General features: G+C 41.6%; 3 protein-coding genes across 18 annotated transcripts in view; 1 reads left to right on the forward strand and 2 right to left on the reverse strand.

Annotated features, from left to right (window-relative positions):
• Nucleotides 1-5,729, forward strand: part of LOC139564908 (ELAV-like protein 3) — a 20,280-nt gene extending 14,551 nt beyond the window's left edge. For 8 of the 15 annotated variants that reach the window (XM_071384796.1, XM_071384800.1, XM_071384801.1 and 5 more), the window contains one exon: nt 385-5,729. In XM_071384796.1, coding sequence (XP_071240897.1) covers nt 385-733 — 349 coding nt within the window. In that variant the 3' untranslated portion in view covers nt 734-5,729. The remainder of the gene's footprint in view (nt 1-384) is intronic. The other 7 variants (XM_071384805.1, XM_071384806.1, XM_071384808.1 and 4 more) reach the window with 1 other exon arrangement.
• LOC139564907 (glucosidase 2 subunit beta-like) lies at nt 5,611-15,641 on the reverse strand. The gene is made up of 18 exons (XM_071384793.1): nt 15,506-15,641; nt 14,952-15,101; nt 14,623-14,739; nt 14,401-14,496; nt 14,235-14,292; nt 13,969-14,086; nt 13,631-13,760; nt 13,212-13,296; nt 13,038-13,116; nt 9,098-9,181; nt 8,742-8,924; nt 8,545-8,635; nt 8,268-8,337; nt 7,958-8,047; nt 7,746-7,820; nt 7,532-7,631; nt 7,104-7,266; nt 5,611-6,203 (listed from the first exon to the last, which is right to left on the reverse strand). The coding sequence occupies exons 2-17, from the start codon at nt 15,049-15,051 to the stop codon at nt 7,120-7,122; spliced, it is 1,623 nt and encodes a 540-aa protein (XP_071240894.1). The 5' UTR covers nt 15,052-15,101; nt 15,506-15,641; the 3' UTR covers nt 5,611-6,203; nt 7,104-7,119.
• A 1,593-nt stretch (nt 15,642-17,234) lies between these two features.
• Nucleotides 17,235-24,244, reverse strand: part of LOC139564906 (3',5'-cyclic-AMP phosphodiesterase 4C-like) — a 69,834-nt gene continuing 62,824 nt past the window's right edge. For both annotated transcript variants that reach the window (XM_071384791.1, XM_071384792.1), the window contains 7 exons: nt 23,218-23,316; nt 22,925-23,089; nt 22,671-22,770; nt 22,259-22,413; nt 21,990-22,112; nt 21,711-21,893; nt 17,235-21,558 (listed from right to left, as the gene is read on the reverse strand). In XM_071384791.1, coding sequence (XP_071240892.1) covers nt 21,016-21,558; nt 21,711-21,893; nt 21,990-22,112; nt 22,259-22,413; nt 22,671-22,770; nt 22,925-23,089; nt 23,218-23,316 — 1,368 coding nt within the window. In that variant the 3' untranslated portion in view covers nt 17,235-21,015. The remainder of the gene's footprint in view (nt 21,559-21,710; nt 21,894-21,989; nt 22,113-22,258; nt 22,414-22,670; nt 22,771-22,924; nt 23,090-23,217; nt 23,317-24,244) is intronic.

The raw sequence follows: 24,244 nt of genomic DNA on the forward strand, positions 1-24,244 counted from the left end.
CATCCCTCTCTAGGTTTCTGTGTTTTGTTCAATATTGTGATTTCCGTTAAACATTGTGATTTCTGTGTCTAATTTTCGCAGAGGCTTTGGTCAGCAGAGACTATGACTAAAATATGCAGAGTGTGGGTGTTTGTGTGTCATAGAAGCACAGTGTGCTGTTTTGTGTGGAAGCAGGTAGTCTGGAACCACTGTGGTGCCCTGCCCACACATATATTTATCTATCTACTCACTGCAGAAAAAATGGGGATGGAGATCGATTGGGTCACCAGACAGACTCCATGCCCCTCCGACTTCCAAGCCTTCAGCGCATATCGTAGCTAGAATCATGGCCAGTATATAGAGAGATGATTGCTGTGTGGAACTTCAGAATGACACCCAATGTAGTTCTCCCTCTCTCCTTCCTAGGTTCTCCCCCATCACCATCGACAGCATGACCAGCCTGGCGGGAGTCAACCTGACCGGGCCCACCGGAGCCGGCTGGTGCATCTTCGTCTACAACCTATCGCCCGAGGCTGACGAAAGCGTCCTGTGGCAGCTGTTTGGGCCCTTCGGCGCCGTCACAAACGTCAAGGTCATCCGTGACTTCACCACCAACAAATGTAAGGGCTTCGGCTTCGTCACCATGACCAACTACGACGAGGCAGCCATGGCCATCGCTAGTCTCAACGGCTACCGCTTGGGAGACCGCGTGCTGCAGGTCTCCTTCAAGACCAGCAAGCAACACAAGGCCTGAGAGAGAGAGAGCTGCTAGCTGACGCCAGCTCCTTCAGCCAGCAGGAAGCGCCACTGAGCTCCCTGTTACTATCACTCTACATGGGCCTGGACTGAGTCTCTCTCTCTGATGCACACTCACCCACACACAGCCCTATACACATACATACACACACTATCAGACATGCACACACTATTAGACATATTTACACATACCAACATACACAAAGTCAGAGTTTCAAACAAATACACTAGTAGAGTTTTTCTTTTCTCTTTACACAACATGCTAGTCCTTCCCTACGTTTGCCTGGATTGAATTAGTGGAGGTGCGTTGGGTAGTTGGTCTCTGGGGGTGGGGGTAAGAGGCTTCGATGAGGGAGACAGTCTAACGAATGTGACAGAGAATGTGCGCTGAGTGCTTTGATTGAATTCAGGCAAATAATGACAAAAACTGCTGAAACAAAATTATCAAAAATCTAAAATGAACTACAAATATGTGCAATTTAAACCCCAAACTCTTACCCCACGAACTATCCCATTATCTTGCTGGAGAGAGTGTAGTCACTTTTTTTTTACACTTGGGCATTTTGAATCAGTGATTTTTTTTAGATCAAAGAAAATTTATTAAAAACAGTGTTCTCTTATATACGTATATTAAAATATAACTATATATTCAATATTTAAGGTGGTTATAATAGCCGAGTATGTAAGCATTTTCTAGAAACTTTGACTACTGTTTCCTGGCTCAACATTAGGTAGGTTGTGACTAGCTTTGGGGCAGTTTCTCTACCCTATTAAGGACAGATCCAATACGATTTAGGTTATCAAACTGAACAGATACTGGTCACAAAGACAAGCAGCCTGAAGGCCACCATAATTACACCCTCACTACACAACACAACACAGTCACACATCCGCCCTGTTAGGGGGAAAACAACACTAGAATACTGAACATCACTGACATCTAAGAATCGCCCTGTATTTTTTACTCTGGTTCTTCTATTCAGAGTAGAATGGATGGATTCCACCACAAACAGAGCTGTCTGTGTGAACAACGTAGAGCATTGTCCCAGCTAGTGTTCCCATGGAGACCGTGTTCATGTACAATTCTCTGAGAGACTAGGGACCGTGAGTTTAGAGCAGTCATTTCACCAAATCACAGAGCCACTTTACCAAAACACCCAACCAGATATAACACCCCTCCAAGGGAATGAGAAGGTTTTTACAATTCAGTGGAAATTTCTAATCACTCTCATTATAACCCTGCCTGCCCTGTCAAAATAGAAGAAACCAAGCCTGCAGAAACCAACAGTGACAAGTTTGTTTATCTCACATTGGAAACTCAAAAAACATTTTTTTGTTGATTTGCAACATCTGATCGGCACTATCACCTAGCTGGAATTTAAAAAATATCAACAAACCCATGAAAATAATTTATGACACCCCTTGATGAAAATATAACGACAAAATAGTCTTGGTGACTGTCTGTTAGAAACATCTGACAAGACGTTTCATGGGGAGAGATAGGATTACAATATAAAGACATCTGCATATAATAGATTAAATAAGGTAAAGTGTGTTCAAGACATTTTTGCTTTTCTAAATAACGCTGTGTTAGCCAAAGAGGACAACCATCTCTTTGAAAGGATTACTTTAGAGATAAATCTATTTTTATACATACAAATGAACAAGACCTTGTGCTGAATTTTTACAGATTCTTAAAACTCTGAAAAACTGGGACACCGCATGGCTGTATTTTAAGCCCTTTGATCTTTGAGAGAGAGGGAGGAGCGCGTGCATGCGGTGTATAGGTGGGGGTCGAGGGAAGGGGGCGATGAAGAAAAGTTCTCACACAACCTTACTTTTTCAACCACAACCTATAAACAAACTATTGAAATAGCAAAAAAAGAACATAAACAAAGACATCGGAATAGAACAAATACCCATCAGCACAAACCAATTCAATGATTAGGAATCAAACGTTACAGAGACAATTCTGCATTACTAATACTGCAATCTTTGAGTGTAAACTAGACAAACACATATCACTTTCTCTGAAGTTGCATACAGTCCGTGTTGCTTCAATGATTGTACAGTGAAGTGTTATCGCTTTCACAGGAGACACTTAAATCAGGCTGCAGTAAAGACAGTCAGTCAGGCCCCATGATTTGTCCTCACAGACATCTTGGGCTGGTTCGAAACAGAAAGGCTTGAAGTAGATTCTCAATAAAGCCTCCTTTCAATGCAAAGATGATTAGGTATATTTGAATGAAGATTTAGCCAAAGAATTTGGAATATGAGTGTCAATAAGAAATAATTCAGTCTATACTATTACTAACTGCTCCCCTGATAATTCTTCTATAAACCATTATCATTTATTGCATGAAGATCCCTTATCATTTTAAATCCCCATAGCGCTTGCAGAAATATCTGTTGTTCATATCAAATTATATCAGAACGGACTAATATCTTTTGGTTAACATATCTGTTGAGTAGATATAATTTAGCCCATTTGCACAGGTGCTTACCACAAACCTACAACAATGTAAACAAAGAATTCACCTTTCAGCAAAAACCACGACAGTTCCACACAAGTGTCTCTTGAACCTCAATACTGTAATACTCATACCATCCACTCACAATAGGAATCCAATACATCAGAGTATGACAGCATTGTTTCAGTTTAACCCTCAGCCTCTGTCTAACTCTGACCATTCCATTTCTTACTGTGCCCCAGTAGTATATTGGTGGTGTGCCAACCAAAACAAACATGAAAGGTCATACATTAACACCCTGTCATAATCTAACTCCACACCTCCCTTCCCTATTCAATCAGTTGTGCCCATACTCAAGAGAAGGTAGCACAGTAGGACTGATACAGCATCACTTTAAGAGACCAGATGTGAATCTTGGGAACAGAACAGCAAATAGGCCACGTTGTTGAGCTGCAGTTGAAGAAGTAGTCCCACTGGTGATATGGGGTAGAGTTCCAGCCCAGTTCCCCCACACCCTAGACTAACAACAGGCCCTAGGCCACACCCTAGACTAACAACAGGCCCTAGGCCACACCCTAGACCAACAACAGGCCCTAGGCCACACCCTAGACCAACAACAGGCCCTAGGCCACACCCTAGACTAGAGCAACAACAAACTGTCCCATCTTACACAGCCAATACAGAGACCCTCTTCTCTTCCCACACCTACGTATGGTAGAGAGCCAAGGACAATGGCAGGAGACAAATGTACTGCACCGCTTGAGCAACAATAAATAATCATCTAAAAAGACAAAAAAACTTTCCTATGGAACAGTAAGTGCAATGTGCTTTGTTTTTATATTGACTGAGAACAAAAAGATATATATATTTTTTAAAAGAAAAAGAAATTAAACATCACACTGAAATGGTTTGCGGAAAAGGCGGAAGGATCAAATGTAAAGAAATCTAAGTGTTAATGCACCGATTCATTAAAGAGAATCAAACAAGCACCGATGGAGAGCTCTGAAAATGTCCAGAATCCCAGCCCCGGATTAGTGCTCTGAACATGCAAGCTAAAACTAACCGCATATTATTATTGGGTGAATAAAAAGAGCAATTTAATTGAAAAGACCTTGAAAGGGATACTGTCTAATATATCATCAGTTTTAGCCCACGTCGATTTTAGAATATCATTTTTCCTGTAATTTATTGATTTTCTTTTACATATCAAGACTCACATGTTAACTTAGCGTATTTGTGTTGTTGACGTTACCATATAGGACACACATGGGTCCAAGATTTTATTTGGTTGCTTTGATTGGGTATTTTTTCTTTCTTCATTCCATTATTTAATTAGTTGCAGTTCTTAGTGTATGCAGATTTTAGACTTAGTTAGAACTTTATTTCAATCAAAACGTGTTCAATTGTGTTTGTAAAAGTCTGTGGTAGCTTTTGTTGCAACATAAATAATTTAAACAGAAAAAATTCAAGATAGCGCCAACAAACTTGTATTATTTGGGCGACTTTAAGCTTGTAGTTTTAACTTATTGTTAACTTAAAAACTATTTATTATTATTGCCTCGTATAAAGTATGTTTTGTGTATATTTATGGTTTATTTCATTATATTTGCAAGTTTAAAAGATTTTAAGTTTGCCAAAATTGTGGTTACATTTTCTTTCTTAAAAAGGGAACAAATAGATTAAAAAACAGCTTTAGAAGTACGATTTGGAAATGTTCTCCATAGTCAAAGAATGCACTGCTATATTTAACTAATTGAAGTGTATAAACATACATGCTGTGTGCTAGATGTTATGCCTTTACTGCCTGTGTTCTGTTTGTCTTGTTAAATGAAAACCTTTTGATTATTTAATCTAATCACAGTCTTGTTTTTCCAGCCACTGAGAACCCTGGGGAGTGTCAGTCAGGACATGGGCTGGGCCTGGGGTGTGGCCTATTGTAGGCTCCAGGGCGGAGCCTGGACCTTTGGCAGTGCCTGAGGCTCCATGTGCACTCAGCATGCTTTCCCTCCGACTGCTGATGAACAGAACTACTGTAGTTATTAGAAGGGACCATAGTACAGAACTCCAACATGACAGCTGAGTTATGTACAGTAGTTCCAACAGCAGCCAGGAGGAAAGCATCGTTGGGGGTTACTCGTATAGGAAAGGGGTCAGTGGTTCTTCTGTTTCTCGACCAACTGTATTTTGTGTCTATTTATTTAGAAGAGGGGACACAGAGTAACTTAGTGACGTTCTTCTTACAACATTTTCCTGGAATGGTAGAACAAATCAAAGGAGAAAATGATCAAAACAGATCTACTGGCATCAATGTATCAATGTCAGTAGGAAGATATCAAAATCTCATACTTCCAAACATGACCAAATGAACAATGACAAAATGTAACAAAGAAAATAAACCTTTCAGTTTAGTTTAGGATATTTATTACTGGGATTTCAGCTGAAGACGCTTGAAGACTTTTTCATGGAATTGTTTAATTATTTGTACTTTACATGCCAGAAAAAAATAAAAGGTTACAAATCTGAGTGACCCATGTTATTTTTACAAGATGGCATTGAGCGTTGTTGTCGTTTCCAGAGGGTAACAATGCAAAACCATTGATGCGCATATGACAAACTGCCCACCATCGTCATAATGCACATCATTGGCATAGTCATCTACTGTAGTATTAGAGCCAACAGAGCATAGTTAACATTATACTGACTATCCTGCTTAGATACAGTACAACTCTTGTTGATTGGCAAAGTAGAACACCGGAGAAAACGATTCAGCATATTCAAATTCTACTTCTTTTTTTTGTTAATGGAATGACTATTTTTGAATCTAATTGAATCACTAAACATAGACAAACAAGTTAAAGCAACAACAGACAAGTAGGAGTAAAGAACAAGCAACCATTTTGAATCTTCATCTTCCAGTTTGTGAATCCAGAGTGCAGCAGCTGGTTGTTGCAGAGCAGAACAGGGTGAGAGGCTAGCATGTAGTCCATAAAGAGAAACCTGAGAGAGAAATTACTATGTTATTTTATTTTCAAGCAGAAGTGACAAGAAATCCTCTCAGAAACAAAATGGTTTTGACCGCTTGGAAATGTTGCACAGTGCCTTACTTCTCATAAAATGTTTGCTTTTGCCATCGCGAAATTACCAACTTAAACCGTTTTTATGTAAAAATGATCAAATACATGTGCAAGGATGTCCTACCAAGTCAAGACTGGCTCCTTGCACAATGCAGGTCTTCCTTTGTCCTGTTAACATCTTCTGTTTCAGTGTCTTCTCATTTTCCTGCTTGCTTGTGCCTCCTTGCTTTTTGTACAGTAGCTAGCACTTTATTATTATTATTATGTATTTTTTTTTAAATGTAACCTTTAACTAGGCAAGTCAGTTAAGAACAAATTCTCATTAACAATGACGGCCGACACATATTTGCACTGTTTTAATTAAGCTACTCAACCAGATGAGGGAAGTAACCATTATCTAGATTGGCTCGTCCTACTAGGTGGACTTGAATGCCATTTATGTCAGATCTATTTGAAGATAAATGCAGCAGAAAGTTGACTATACACCCAAAACACTTCTCCCCTGCACAAATACAACTATGTGGGCTGGAGCCAACAGTTGATACAATGTTTCTAAGTTAGCTAGTGAGAGCCAAGCTCAAGACAGACATGCAGAGTAGAGTGATGATTGACAGACAACTTGAAGTTTAAAAAATGTATGTATTAAAACGATTATGAAGGTCATTTCCCCCCCAGTGGTTGTAGTCCATAATTGTAGGGTACATGATTAAACAATTACCGTGCCAGGCCGAACATGTGGATATCAACTTTTTATAAATACTGTACATGTAATTATAAAGTGCTCTACTGCTCTATAAGTCAAATGGGCCTGGCTTGTAGCTACCTGTTGGTGGGGAACGCTACAGCTCTGTGTGTCCGTGCAGGACTTCGTCCAGGCTGGCTGGCTCCTGGCACACAGCAGGGGTGGTGAACTCCATGAGGTACTCACAGCGACTGGGCTCTGACGTGGACGTCACCACCGTCTCCTTCCCACACGTCAGCTTCACCTGACCCACACAGAGGGACAACATTAACCCTTCACTATATTCACAGGACATGTAGTGGGTCAGCAGTACCTCAAGAGTAGCGACCTGTGCACTTAGTGTGCACAGATTGTGTGAATTATCATGCACATTCCCCCACCCAGCACCCCCGCACCGTATGAAACATGATTTGACTTAATACCCTTCATATGCTCTCAGCATATTAGACTGTCATAAAGGTCCAGCATTGGGCTGGGAGGGAAGTGGACTGGAGAAGATAGAGACTTACTGTGGTGGACCTGTTGGGTCCCTGCCAGCACCCCTGCCCATGGTCATACTTCATCACTGAGTATAAATTGTCTTCAGGACCAGCCCATTGTCCCCACAAGCTACAACGAGGACAGAGACAGAGAGAATGACCACTAACATTCCTAACGGTTTTAGAAGGACCACAGTCATTTGAACAGTTAAAGGCTCCGGTAAAATTAAGGAGGTTCTCTTACCCAAGGTTGGTCTCTGAACCCCCAAACTTAGGTTTCTGGGAGACCCTATTGAATGGACACAGCCTGTAGATGTACCTGATGAAAAAGAAGAGGGGCACAGTCTTAGATGTAATCTTTGGTAGACTCAAACAGTTTCACATTAACACATTATTTCTCTCACGAAGGCATAAACAAACTATGGGTATTTACAAAGATAGATGAAGTATACGTACTCGCTTGTGGATAATTCGTAGCACTGGCTGTAGAGGTATGCAAATTCTGCACTTGGCCCAAAGTCAAAACCAATCTCCTTCTCAAGATTCCTGCAGATCCAAATAAATTCAGGATCACAGATTAATGATTCACTTGCAGACACAGGGTACATTCATTTGTGTTTTCAAACCTAATAATACAACCTGCACTTGTATGCCTGTGTAGTGTTTGCATGTTGAGTATCATCATGAGATGTTTTTGTGTTGCAAGGACTAACATACAGTTGTTGCCAAAGCCAGCAGAGATTTTGCAACCACAATGCTTACTCACTTCATTTGATCGTCCACTTCCCGGAGAGCCCTCTCAGCTTCATCAAAATCATCCCTGGCTTTCTGGGCAGCTGAGGAACAAAGACAACGAAGCACAACCTCAAAAGGACAGACCAATGAGACATACAATTCCACAGCACGGAAAATCACAATTCAGACATTTACGCTTAATTTGATCTGAACCCCCTACTTTGTATATTCAGACAAACACAAATTGTGTCCCTGTTTAAGGTAGTGCGGGACTAAGCCCAGACTGTAAAACAGATGACTGTATGCACCATCAATAAGGCTCTGGGTCTCTGTGTCGTACGGTGGCATGGACACCTCATCGTCCTCTCTTTTCTCTGGGGTCTGCACGGTGGGAGGGACCTGATAATCAAACACGGGTTACGTTACTGGGACAACTGACCACCCAAGCCCTCCAATACTAGCCTAGTTCAGGCCCTTCCCCTCAAATGTGAGGATTGCCAACTACCTTCTCTTCTTCCTCCTCCTCCTCCTCGTGATCATCATCTTCCTCGTCGTCCTCCACATCCTCCTCCTCTCCAGCGTAATCCTCGGGGTAGTGGTCAGAGTCATGGTCAGAGACAAAGTCCCTGGTCTCCTCCTCCTGGGGGGTCTCCACTGGGGCAGGGGGGTCAGACTGGCCCTGAGACACCTACACGGTCACATCAACCAAATCACACACACTGATATAGCCCTTTAAAGCACATCTCACAAAGTGCTCGACAGTAACCCAGCCTAGACACCCAATCTGAGGCTCCAGGACACAGACCATTCTACTAAGATATGGAAATGACTGTGGAACATAAGTGTTCATGTGGTGCTGACCTCTGACAGGTACTTGTCTTTGATGCCGCTCCACACAGTTTCAAATGCAGACGTGTCCACTTTGTCTGCTCCTCCCAGCAATCCCTACGGGAATGGATTAGCAAATCAGAAAAAGGGTAAGACGTCTATCTTGAAATGATTTTTTTATTTTTATTATCTTAATAAGACATCTTACTGCACTGGCAGATCATGTGCTCATTTTAACCTACAAAGGCACGATACAAGTCAGAATATCTTGATACAAGACAAATGACCTTGATGTATTTTCTGGGCAACTCAAAACAAGTACATGCAAATGCTTTGGGTAAGCAAGATCATTTTGACTTAATTAATATGTCAATCTCTGTGAGTAAAATAAAAAGTGGTTCATGTGAACCTAACTCACAGCAAAAAAATGTAAAGAAAGCAATCAAATGTAATTTGTTGCCTAGACTTTACTGCAAATGACACTAAAATCCTGAGGGGAAAAAAACAATACACTAATATTGCAGTTAGCCATAACAGCCTTTAAAATATAATGCTTGTGACCACACACATCTATAGTTGAAGTCGGAAGTTTACATACACTTAGGGTGGAGTCATTAAAACTCGTTTTTTAACCACTCCACAAATTTCTTGTTAAACTATAGTTTTGGCAAGTCGGTTAGGACATCTCCTTTGTGCATGACACAAGTAATTTCCCCAACAATTGTTTACAGACAGATAATTTCACTTATAATTGACTGTATCACAATTCCAGTGGGTCAGAAGTTTACATACACTAAGTTGACTGTGCCTTTAAACAGCTTGGAAAATTCCAGAAAATTATGTCATGGCTTTAAAAGCTTCTGATAACTCAAATGATGTCAATTAGCCTATTTGGAGGTGTACCTGTGGATGTATTTCAAGGCCTACCTTCAAACTCAGTGCCTCTTTGCTTGACATCATGGGAAAATCAAAACAAAATCAGCCAAGACCCCAGATACATTTTCTTTTTTTTTTTAGACCTCCACAAGTTTGGTTCATCCTTGGGAGCAATTTCCAAACGCCTGAAGGTACCATGTTCATCTGTACAAACAATAGTACGCAAGTATAAACACCATGGGACCACGCAGGAAGGAGACATGTTCTGTCTCCTAGAGATGAACGTATTTTGGTGCAAAAAGTGCAAATCAATCCCAGAACAACAGCAAAGGACCTTGTGAAGATGCTGGAGGAAACACGTACAACAGTATCTATATCCACAGTAAAACGAGTCCTATATCGACATAACCTAAAAGGCCGCTCAGCAAGGAAGAAGCCACTGCTCCAAAACCGCCATAAAAAAGCCAGACTACGGTTAGCAACTGCACATGGGGACAAAGATCATACTTTCTGGAGAAATGTCCTCTGGTCAGATTAAACAAAAATAGAACCGTTTGGCCATAATGACCATCATTATGTTTGTAAGAAAAAGGGGGAGGCTTGCAAGCCGAAGAAATCCATCCCAACCGTGAAGCATGGGGGTGGCAGCATCATGTTGTGGGGGTGCTTTGCTGCAGGAGGGACTGGTGCACTTCACAAAATAGATGGCTTCATGAGGAAGGAAAATTAGAGGGATATATTGAAGCAACATCAGTCAGGAAGTTAAAGCTTGGGTCTTCCAAATGGACAATGACTTAGCATACTTCCAAAGTTGTGGCAAAATGGCTTAAGGAAAACAAAGTCAAGGTATTGGAGTGGCCATCACAAAGTCCTGACCTCAATCCTACAGAATAATTGTGGGCAGAACTGAAAAAGCATGTGCGAGCAAGGAGGCCTACAAACCTGACTCAGTTACACCAGCTGTCAGGAGGAATGGGCCAAAATTCACCCAACTTATTGTGGGAAGCTACCCGAAATGTTTGACCCAAGTTAAACAATTTAAAGGCAATGCTACCAAATACTAATTGAGTGTATGTAAACTTCAGACCCACTGGGAATGTGATGAAAGAAATAAAAGCTGAAATAAATCATTCTCTCTACTATTATTCTGACATTTCCCATTCTTAAAATAAAGTGGTGATCCTAACTGACCTAAGACAGGGAATTTTTACTAGGATTAAATGTCAGAAATTGTGAAAAACTGAGTTTAAATGTATTTGGCTAAGGTGTGTGTAAACTTCCTACTTCAACTGTAAATATTGCACTTGGGTGGCCTCCCGGGTCGCAGTGCTAGCTGTGCCACCAGAGATTCTGGGTTCGAGCCCAGGCTCTGTCGCAGCTGGCCGCGACCGGGAGGTCCATTGGGCGACGCACAATTGGCCCAGCGTCGTCCGGGTTAGGGAGGGTTTGGCCGGCAGGGATATCCTTGTCTCATCACGCACTAGCGACTCCTGTGGCGTGCCGGGCGCAGTGCACGCTGACCAGGTCGCCAGGTGTATGGTGTTTCCTCCAACACATTGGTGCGGCTGGCTTCCGGGTTGGATGTGCGTTGTATCAAGAAGCAGTGCGGCTAGGTTGGGTTTTGTTTCGGAGGACGCATGGCTCTCGACCTTCGAGTCCGTACAGGAGTTGCAGGAATGAGACAAGACTGCAACTACTACCAATTGGATACCACGAAATTGGGGACAAAAAATGGGTAAAATATAAAAAATATTGCACTTGGGAAACAACCTTAAAGTAGAAATAGAATGAAACAAACAGGCATTCTATTTTTGCTCTATTATTAGTGGCCACTATAGTAGACATTGATCAAGTGCACAAGGCTACATGTGTGCAAATATAACATTCACTGAGTAAAAACATAATAATCCCCCCTCACTCACACACAAGTGTTACTGTCAAGTTCAACACAACAAAAGCAAGATCTTTGGGCTACATTGCACATTATTACATTGTACACTTTATGCCTGTGGACATCTGTTCTACACAGCACAGCATGATACCCTTTGTTGGCATAATTGATCTATTTCAGGCAGATAGTACACCTGGCATACCCCTTTCATCCACTGTATTGAAAAAGTGAGAAAGAGGGAAAGTGTGTGGTGTTTCTTTCACCTCTATAGTGGCATCCAGCTTAAGCCAGGCCCAAGCTCCAGCTACACTAAGCTGTTTAACAAGCAACGCCTCATTTTCACCTAATTCTCTCATTCTGAAAATTAACCACATACTGTAGAAGGAAAACATTAGTTCGTTAACTAGCTAACATTTCACACAGATTGCCAAGGTCCAGTAAGCAACTAACGCGTTGTAACTTGAGGAACAGCAAGGAGTCGTATAACGTTACCAGTTAATACTATAGCGAATTGGTTAGGTTGTTAGCTAACGTTAGCTGTTGGACTTTATTAGCCAGCTAATTTTCACACCATAAACTCAATTATTTAATCAGTTAAGTTGGATAATGTTGCTCAACATTTCTCTGGCTAGCTAACGGATAATTCGATCCAGCTCGCAAGATCCTTAACAATGCTAACAATACTTGTTCTACCACACTTTCTACCTCACCTCAAACTTTCCAAATGCCAGTTGTTTTTCAGTTACAGCTCATGAAGTACGCTTCATCACCTTCTCACCCCCATCTCCGTGGTCAGGCTTCTCACCTACCTCTTCGATATCGTTCAGGAGACGCGCTGCTGTAAGTTAACTGGCCAACTGCCTTTCCACTCTCTTTCCAGAGTGCGCACTGATGCTGTAACTAGCAAATTGGTTGTCTTTTCTCTCTTCAATTGCGTGCTGCATTCTGTTGTTATGTGAAGGATTGGCTGAACCTTGGATACAAACAGTATTTCTCCAAACGCGCATCACTCGTTCGCATACAGCCAGTAGTCATCCAAAGCCACCCAGGCTTGTCTCATTGGATCTACACGAATCACATAGATCACCTATTTTGGATTCAAAACTGCGAATTTTGCCAAAAGGAGACTAGTTTGCATCCCTGTAATTTACTAGTGTGATAGAAATTATTATCTTGACTTGAGGAGGAAGATGACAGACATCTTACCTGAGTCTCTGTTTCTGTCAGAGAGCCATCTGAATCTGGATCCAGCTCTAGATGGGACTGCAGCTCAGCCACAGAAACACTGGGAATAACAAAAACACCGTATTAGTCACTCACTGAATCACACTGAAATATCTCGGAATATCTCCAACGCTGACAGTTACACTACACACTCACTAGCCATCTGCGTCATCATCCAGCTCCAGAAAAGCCTCAGCCATTCTAGTTTTGTCCTTCTCCATACGGATTAGTTCTTTTTGTTCTGAAACAGACAAAAATCAAATCAATCACATACAACTTAGAAAGAGAAATCTTCAACAGGACTTTTGTAATTGACTTCCAATTCATTAAGTTAACTACATCAAAGACGTATCTGACTTGGAGAGATGATTTGCACTGGGCATTTAACAACATTTAACAATATTTCTGTTTTTTTAACTATACCCTAACTATATGAATATACTTAAATATCTTGGTTTTACCAAATAGCACAAAAACACATTTTTTTGTGTGAAGAAAACAAATACATTGAGAGAATTGTGCATTGGTTAAAAGCAGAGAGATAATGGTTTCCAGTGTAATACCAGTGTACTTACCCTCCCAAGCCTTCAGGTGGAGCTCTTTAGCCTCTTTCTCTGGATCCTCCGCTGTTTCTTTCACAGTCCTCAGAGCCTCCACCTTCTCCTCCAGACCCTTCTTACTACCCTGAAGCTCAGTCAACTTGCCCTGCAAACACATGGATAGAAGTATTTACAAAAAACGTTGAAACATACAAAGTCTTGTCATTTCATGAACACGTTCAACGGCAAGGATTTATACCAATCCCTCTATATATGAAATGGTCTCTGTATAGGCCCTAGCCATGTCCGCTGCCTAATCAACCCCAAATACATCTACTACCCTTTTCACACCCTTTGGTTGGTTAGTCTCTTACCTGTTTGTCCTCCTGTCCCCTTTTAGCTTCATGTATCAGTTGTTGTTTGAGCATAAAGCCTTCCTTGGTGATCTCAGCCATTATCTGCAGACTCTCCCTCTCCTTGCGCCCCATCTCCCTAGGGGTCACACAGCCAACACAATCAGTCTTCACACACACATACTGGGCACACACTGGAGGAATCATTCGGCAACACAAAGGCCAATGTTAGTGTTGTAGTCAATATTAAATGTTTGCAGAATGCTGTACATTTTACTACTGCTCACCTGCAGGTGTTTTGACAAGTGGCACCACTGTTGTACTCGTCTGTCGTGTCACAGCAATCTGAGGAGAACACACTTCATCAGCACACAGCACTTACACACAACAACAAAAAACTCTGAGAGAACGGGACGACTGATCCATGGAAAGATACTGTGACCATGTCCTTACCACAGATGCCGTCGTTGATCCGGGAGGAAGGGATGAAGGTGGGTCTGAAGCCAGCATTGGTGCAGTGGAAGCTGCCGTTGGGGCAGGCAGCAGTACCTGTAGAAAAAATGCAAAGACATTCATTACAGTCAAGACCTTAGTGATAACTGTGCACAGTAGTGTGTAGTGTCTTGATAGTGGGTTCAGTCTGGCTTTATTGATGAGACGTGAGCAATACTGTACCTGGTTCATCTGAGCCATCCCTGCAGTCGCAGTAGTCATCGTTGACCCGGTCAAAGGGGATGGTGCTGGAGCCGTCCAAACAGGTAAAGGGCTTGTTCTCCTCATAGAACTGTCTCTCTGTCGGGATCGATGGGGACAGGTAAGGGTTGGGTACATAAGAGCAAATCTGAGAGACAATGCACACCTGCCAGGTTAAAATCCATGCTCACAATGGGATTCTGACAGCTAAAATAGCATAGACTGCAATAGACTTGGCCTACCTCACTGGCTGTGATAAGAACCATAACGTTATTTGTCTGAATTCGGGTTAGAATCAGATGCCAACTCACTAGATAGTGGTACTCCGCGTGGACGCTGGATCTCGACCGCTGCGCCAGTGCGTATCGCCAAAGCCAAGCTCATCAACAACAGTAGAAGCGCACAAGACATGATGCAGTATCAACGGGGCCCAGCTACACTTTCAGGAATTCGCGGCGCTCCTGCAAACACAACTCAAGGCATTAGACAATGTACTTGAACCCAATACAGCTAGTCCTCAGACACACCATCATTCACAACATTGAAACAGTCGGCCCCATATGAAACCTCTGATACATTGCGTTAGAACGACATTTTCAGAATCATTTAGTCATAATTCAATACATGTAAAGATAGGTAACGTTAACTTAGCTAAGTAACGTTAAGTTAGCTGATGGGACTACAGTAGTAGCAGCTAGCTATCACCGGTCTTGATTTAACGCGGTACAAACTTCCTTTTGAACAATATTTATGAATGTTGTATATGCAATAAAGTATCATGTTCACAATAAAATGTGAAAAAAATACTAAAACCCTTATACAAATCGTTATTTTCGAAGTAAAAATATGACTAATCATTCACTACCTCTCTTCCGCAATGCTTCAGGAAACGTCTCGTGCGCTCATGCACTGTAGTGTTTTTCTCTGATTGGACTACCTCTCGAATCCGACCTGTGATTGGAGAATACTTGTGGCGTGGTGCATGATGGTTAATGAGTCAGCGAGTCAGAGAGGGTGGAGAACCTCTTTTGACCATGTTATGTGGATTTGAGGTTGCAGACGTGTGTGTGTCTGTCAAAATACTTAGTTGTATAAAGTACACTTTTTTTCAGTTTGAGCCTAAAATGACATACCCAAATCTAACTGCCTGTAGCTCAAGACCTGAAGCAAGGATATGCATGTTCCAGGGACCATTTGAAAGGAAACACTTTGAATTTTGTGGAAATGTGAAATGAATGTAGGAGAATATAACACATTAGATCTGGTAAAAGATAATAAAAAATTTTTGTACCATCTTTGAAATGCAAGAGAAAGGCCATAATGTATTATTCCAGCCCAGGCGCCATTTAGATTTTGGCCACTAGATAGCAGCAGTGTATGTGCAAAGCTTTAGACTGATCCAATGAACCATTGTATGTATGTTAAAAATGTTGTATCAAGACTGCCAAAATGTGCCTAATTGGTTTATTAATACATTTTCAAGTTCATAATTGTGGACTCTCCTCAAACAATAACATGGTTTTCTTTAATAGCTACTGTAAATTGGACAGTGCAGTTAGATTAACAAGAATTTAAGCTTTCTGCCCATATCAGATACGTCTATGTCCTGGGATTTTTTCATTTTCTTCCGATCTCATGCTAATCACATTAGCCTATGTTAGATCAACCATCCCGCGGGGGGGACACCCCGTAGAGGTTGAGTAAATATACTTTTAAGTACTACTTAAGTAGTTTTTGGCCGATTCTGTACTTTACTATTTATATTTTTGACAACTTTTATTTCACTACATTCCTAAAAAGAATAATGTACTTTTTACTCCATACATTTTCCCTGACACCCAAAAGTACTCGTTACATTTTGAATGCTTAGTTGGACAGGAAAATGGTCCAATATATGCATTTATCAAGAAAAGATCCCTCTGATCTGGCGGACTCACTAAACACACATACTTAATTTATAAATTATGTCTGAGTGTTGGAGATAGCGCCTGGCTGTCCGTAAATGTAAAAAACAAGAAAATAGTGCCATCTGGTTTGCTTAATATAAGGAATTTGAAATTATGTATACTTTAACTTTTGATACTTAAGTATATTTAAAACTAAATACTACCATAGTACTCTTTTACTGGGTGACTTTCACTTTTACTTGAGTCATTTTCTATTAAGGTATTTTTACTTTTACTCAAGTATGATAATACGGTACTTTTTCCACCACTGACAATACTTCATAATTATAAGAGAGGTAGCTATGATCAAGGCAAGCCAAATAATTAGACAGCATAGCCTGAAACTGTCAGGCTGAAATGAGTCCATCAATTCCTGCGATGGGGTTTATCATATATATTGAGAATCCTCATGGTGTCAATGGAAGTCTCTGTAGCCCATTCTTACTAATCATTTAGATAGTCTTTGATAAACATGTAGGCCTACTCATACACTGATTCTCTCGAAATAAAAATATGGTGTGGAAGCATAGTATTCACATTCACTTTATAAACCACAATAAACCAGACTATTGAAGACCTTGACCTTTTAGTCTACTCCTTTTTTATAATCTCTGATACCATTATTAAGCACACACAGTAGCCACAGTATTTCTCTTTGCTTATATTATAAAAAATCTTCCTTTATTTGTAATTTTAACACACTTTACAGTACCGAACAGTGAAATAAAATAAAAATATACTGATATATAATTGTATTATATAGCTGTTTGCTTATTAAATGCATTTTATTCACAAAATAACACCTCAGCTCTCTCAGAAGAAAACCTTTCATAAAAATAATATAATAAAAAATAACTTGGACACATTTTACACATTACAGCAATATAATTTACAAATATTACAATCATTTCATGGTGTTTTTTCCATTTATATAATTTTCCTAACTTGTGAACAAGTAACACATGATTTAAAGCCCAGATAATTGTTCTCGGATGGAGTCTAATATGACAAAAGTGACCAAGAAGTGGAGGTGCTCATTTCAAAATGGCTACGCAATGTCTCTCTCAGAACCCTCTTGTTTTTTACCTCTCGCTTCACCCATACATATCTGTCAATTACTCACAATCACTCCTACATGGCATATTGATAATGAATAGTTTTCATTGATTATGACTTGAGCAATATGGAATGGGCAAACATGGAATAGCACAATAGAAAAAAACTAAGGCTTGAAACTAGGTCCAACGGAACCAGTGAGAGACATAACTACCAAATCCTCCAACAAACACATACTGTACCCACATATTACTTTAAAACCACATTGTCTACCCTACAACCTCCCTTAAAATAAAGTTCTGGTACAAAACATTTTACTTTTTCTGATGATTAATCTAATCCTGATTCATCCAATCCATCTAATTAATCAAATAATGAAATTTACACATTTCTCTGTGTGAGAAAAATGATAGCACAAAAGAGAAAGACAGAGGAAAGATGAGGACAGAAAAAGAGAAGGAAAGCGTGATGGTGTGGCCAGTAGTGTTTTACTGATTTAGTTATTTTCTTAAAACTAAACATGGTTAATTATAAATGATAATGACCTGAATACATTTCTAATTTACAATCCAACATTACAAAATATACAAAACAAGCTGTGATAATGCTAATAGTTATATTATCAATATGTCATTATAGTTTCGTTTCTACACCATCCACCAGAATGATACAAAAATAAAAACTGTACACAAACTGTTCAAAGAAAACACTTGTGGTATTTTCCATGGTTTTCTTTTCAATATTTAAAAAGAATGGCAGCAATTCATCAACAGAATAATTTCTTAATAAGAAATGATCGCTACAGTATTGTGTTAAAATGGCAATCAAATATTTATTTGTTTTTATAGCTCATGACCAAACAAAAAGCCAGATAAACAAAGCCGTATATCTTCAAAGACAGGGGGAAGCTTCATGGAAATCTCCTTCTCCAGGTACTGAGACAGTAACTTGGATTCCCATTCCAACAATTAAAGGCCTGTGCGGTGACACCGCAATGCTGCTCCAGCCAATCACAGAGCTGGACTGGACGGATCTCAGGCCTCTGTTCCATCAGGCACAGGCTGTTCTTTAGACGAGCTACGTTACCGACCAGCAGAAACCAGCTATACTTATGTTGTTGTTTTTTACCCTGTGAACAACTCCAAGTCAAACTGAGACCTATTCAAGCTGTGTGCTGATCAATCCTGTGACCATGACCTCATACAGCCAGGATGATGATTCTAGTGAGTGATGACACACAACACATGACAAGAGAAAGGTCTCTCTCTCTCTCTCTCAGTCTCTCTCTCTCTCTCTCTCTCTCTCTCTCTCTCTCTCTCTCTCTCTCTCTCTCTCTCTCTCTCTCTCTCTCTCTCTCTCTCTCTCTCTCTCTCTCTCTCTCTCTCTATCTCTCTCTCTCAGTCTCTCTCTCTCTCTCTCTCTGTCTCTCTCTCAGTCTCTCTCTCAGTCTCTCTCAGTCTCTCTCTCTCTCTCTCTCGTTATTTTCAACCAGAAAAAGTATTGTGAGAAAATATACTTACTTGACATCCGGTATGCAACAGTTCATGTTTACCACTCATTTGACCTGCATTCCCTGGAGCTAAATTGGCCTATTTATTGTGCCCTCGTAACTGACACAACACATTCTTAATATTGCCCATAAAATGTTCCTGTCCATATGCTGATGCTGGGTACATTGTGTATAGACACACAGACACTCACAGATAGAGGCATACAGACATGGTATAAATATACTAGGATATTTTGAATTTATCTTATAAATCTACATAGTGGCAGGTATGTATCCTGCATTTGACATTAAGGCAGAAAAGCTTAAAACGTAACAAGAATGGCTGTGTGTGACTGTCTGAACAGCCTCCTTTCTGGCCAAGCTCGTTGTTTCGATTCCCTCCAATCCTGAAATCACCCTGACAAAATCCTCTGTCTGCCCCGTCAAAGCATCTCTCCCCTCATCAGTTTCCAATCTGTTGCTTTGGTGACAACTGATGCAGTAAGCGAGAAGAGACTGGTGAATAAATACAGTGTGAGTGGGTAAGAGATGGAATGTGAATTTGTGCTGCTGATGATATTATCCTAATCCTTCAAACATATTTAGCAACAAACGATAATAAATAGAAAACAGGCAGAACATATACTCTAAAGTATCTCATGGCTTATCCTCAGAAAGTAAAAAAGTCAAATAATTTTCGTATGTAAAAACTGGAGAGTCCACAAGCAGCAGATGTGGTGGTGTAGTGGTAGTGACTGCTCCTTATATACGAGTTCTGAAACATCTCATCAACTTGAAAAGCAACAAAGGAAGACTTACAGCTGAAAACCTGTCACCACAGACACGGACTGATCATGTGACACACACACACACACACACACACACACACACACACACACACACACACACACACACACACACACACACACACACACACACACACACACACACACACACACACACACTAAATCATGAACAGTTATAATAGATCTTTGAACAAGAGACAATCAAAAATGAAGACAAAAGCAGACACTCCTGTCCCACGATGCATTGCTTCACGACAGCTTCATGTTTCAGGAGCTGGTGTTTCCAGAAAGGCACACAGCCATCTTGCACCGGTAGCACTTCTTCATAAAGGGAAAATGGGAAAATGGAGGCGGGACCCTCAGGTCCCCTCATCACAGCATCTTCCTTTCTTTATTAAACTTAATCCTCTCTTCTTTTCTCTCGCCACTCCTCCTCTATAGATAGATATCTGTAGTTTTCTTTCCGACAGAAATGGAAAATAAGTCACTCAGAAAAAAACAGAGTTCTTGTTGAATTCTAACAAACATGAACTAGTAATACTGACTGACACTAGTTAATACTCCATATAGAGATGGCTTTTTCCAAAGAGATTCGTTACCAATCAGAGTCCTCTAAACACACACGCACACATAGGCACGCGCAAACACACAAACACACACATTCTCGTGTGCAGACTTCAGAGTTTTTTCCCCCATGAATCAAAGTGTGTGAGTGAGGTGTGTTTGTGTGTGGAGGTGAGTTTGTGCATGTTTATGTGTGTGTGTTTCAGTTCCAGTGCTACACTGTCTTCAATGGCCCATTATTAATGCTTCTCTATGTTCCTCTTTGTCCTCATAGCTGTTCCTCATAGCATCAGCTATGAAACACCTCCAGCTCCCACTCCAAATCTACAGTTGCTGTGTAAATAGCTTTTCTTTAAGCAATATTATTTGTGTTCCCTTTTTGAAAAATAGATTTAAAGGTCTATTGTTTATGTAGTCTTATTTGATCTTGGGTTTTGGCCATTGGAAATAAAGGATGGACAACAGGGGCGTGGTGTGTGCATGTGGGGTGTGGCCAGGGAGAGAGGAGCGGGACTCATGTGTCATCAGCTGGTGAGGAGGAGTCTTCCTCCTCGCCGTCCTCCACGGGGCTTGTGTCAGAGTGTATCTCCACTTCTGACTGAGCTTGCTGAAGAACTCCCCTCTTCTCCACCTCCTCCTCCATCCCTACTTCCCCTTCCTCCTCTATGATGTCTCCTTCCCTTTCATCCTTTAACACGTCCTCTCCTTCCTCCTCTTCTTTCTTGTCTTCCTCCTCTCCCTGACTGCAGTCCAGCACCATGTGATTGGGGGTGGTTTTCCCCTCCTCCTCCTCCTCCTCCTCTTCCTCCTCCTCTTCTTCCTCCTCCTGTCCTCCCTCTGTGTCGTCATCCAAGGTGAGCTTGAACTGGAACTTGTCGATACAGGCGTTGAGCCTCTTGTCTGGGATTGGGGGTGGGGAGATGGGGCTCTGGGGGATGGTGCTCTGGTACCAGTCCCTGTTGTCCTCCAGAGTGTCCAGGATGTCCTGGGCGTCAGGGTGCACCAGGTCCCCCCACGTCTCCCACAGAGGGTGCACGATGTAGTCGATGAAGCCCACCTACAGCACACAACACCAGGAGAATCAAACACACTAACGAACATCACACTAATAACAAGCACATTACACGGCTAAGGAATTTGTGTAAGCAACATGAGATGACATTTATAAACATCAATCATTATTAAGAAAGCGTATATAAGTTTCCTAACCTGACTCTTCTCCACAGAAGCAGTGTGTTTGTCACACATGGGGCTGATCTCCATGCCTCTCTCCCTCTCCTTGTCCCCCTGTCTAAAGAACTCCTCCATGATGCGCTCAGTCCACTCTCTGTACACGACCAGGGGCTTGGTGGGGTTACTTAGGTCCGCACAGTGCACCATGTTCCTCAGCACCTGCAGACACACACATAAGGTCAGGTATCACCAGTGCACGGTAGGCGTTGTGAATTTTCTCCAGCTTATGTTTAGAGGTCAGAGGGGAAAGCTCACCTGGATGCGGTCATTGTAGTGGTCGAGCAGGAGCACTCCTGAACTGGTCACCTTCTTCGTCTCCACCATGGTCTTCAGATCAGCCAGCAAACTCATGTGCTTGGACATATCCGTCGCCAACACCTTGAGAGGTCAATTAAAGGAGGAGGTCAAACAAAAACATAAAAACCATCAGAAAATAACATTTAAATAACTCTTATAAGCCCCGCCCCTTACTGAGCCAGCGGATCAGCCCATTAGTGGGTGAGTGTGAGGGGCAGGAGCCTCACCATATCGATAACGAGCTTGCGCAGGCTCTGTCTCTGCCTCTTGCTGAGGTTCTGGAAGATGTCACAGTTGTCCTCGTGGAGCAGCTTGAAGCCCACGGCCAGGTGGTGGTTCTCCAGGACTGACTCATCGTTGTACATCAGAGCCAGCTCCGAGTCTGGGGGAGAGGACAGACAGAACACACCAGGTCAGTACAGAACACATACTAGGTCAGAGCACCTGTAGACACACCCCACTAGTACCGTTTTCACATTACAGTGCTGACTCTGACATTTTCTTTTTACGTTATCAGCTGTGCTACACTGACTAGTGAGCTGAGCCCAACTGAGATGTGGTTCAGGGAGCCTTATTCAGTTATAATGCAGTGTACTGTACAGCGTCCTGTCTCCTCCTATCTCCATTGTAAGGACTCACTGGTGTTGATGAGGAACTGGTTGGACACGCCAGGATGATCCACATCATGGATGGCAGCAGCAAATAACGCAGCCAGGATCTCCAGATCAGTGAACACAGCCTGACAGAGAGAGAGATAGAACACAGTGTAACCAATCACGTTTTAGAACACCCTACAGGACATGGATGTGCGATGGGAGTTAAAGTGCACCTGTGTGCTTCAAGTTCGTTGTTCTTAGACGTAGCCTCAGTGTGGGGTGAAATTTGGTTCTTACGTCCAGAGCCGGTGTGGACAGCAGGACGTGGGTGGACTGTGTGACGTCAGCGGCGTGGAGGCTGTTGTGGTAGGCCACGTTGGCATGGTAGTGGTCCTCCAGGGTCATAACGTAGGTCACAAACGTGTCGACAGGGATTCGAAACGTCTTCAACAGATCCCTCTCCTACAGGGAAGGAAAACAGTGTCACACAAACACTCCTATACACGTATTCGAACAGCAAAGTCTACATTAAGTCTGTATGACCACTCTTACTGAAAATCTAATGGATAAAACCACTGCTTTTCACCCACCTGGAAGATAGCGAACATGATGCAGCTGAGAGGCCTATTATTGGAGAACTCAGCCAGACGAAAGATATTAAGGCCCCACTTGTTCAAGTCATCCAGCTCCTGGTCAACAGACATCAGAAACAGAATCACCTTTATTTGCCAAGTAAATTTACACATACCCAGAATTTGACTTGACATATGACTCCATTTAATCCCTCCAGAGACTAATACAGATCAATAAATCAAAGCAATTCATTTTTGTCCACTCTAATGGAGATTGATTTTTTGGGCCGTATCGCTGAGGCCATACATGCCACTGTGTTAAATCCTGTTGTACCTTTGAGAGGACATTCTGGGGTATTCAATGATATCATGTGGGGGGTGTGACTTTGTACTTTCTCATCCTGTTTTTAAAAAATGGCTGCCATCTCAATTTAGCACATTTTATTTAAAAAAGAAAGTACATGTATGTAATTGGGTAATCATCATTTTTGTGAGTTTGATATTCAAATTGTTTCCAGTAAGTAAATACAGTACATGACCAAAAGTATGTGGACACCTGCTCTTGTCGAACGTCTCATTCCAAAATCATGTGCATTAATATGGAGTTGGTCCCCCCTTTGCTGCTATAACAGCCTCCACTATTCTAGGAAGGCTTTCTACTAGCAGTTGGAACATTGCTGTGGGAACTTGCTTCCATTCAGCCACAAGAGCATTATTGAGGTCGGGCACTGATGTTGGGCGATTAGGCCTGGCTTGCAGTCGGCGTTCCAATTCATCCCAAAGGTGTTCACTAGGGTTGATGTCATGGCTCTGTGCAGGCCAGTCAAGTTCTTCCATACCGATCTCAACAAACCATTTCTGTATGGACCTCGCTTTGTGCACGGAGGCATTGTCATGCTGAAACAGGAAAGGGCCTTCCCCAAACTTTTGCCACAAAGTTGGAAGCACAGAATCATCTTGAATGTCATTGTATGCTGTAGTGTTTAGCCTGAACCAAGAAAAACAGCTCCAGACCATCATTCTTCCTCCAGCAAACTTTACAGTT

This window comes from Salvelinus alpinus, chromosome 36 (assembly GCF_045679555.1).
Source record: "Salvelinus alpinus chromosome 36, SLU_Salpinus.1, whole genome shotgun sequence".
In the NCBI taxonomy this organism is placed as follows: Eukaryota; Metazoa; Chordata; class Actinopteri; order Salmoniformes; family Salmonidae; genus Salvelinus; species Salvelinus alpinus.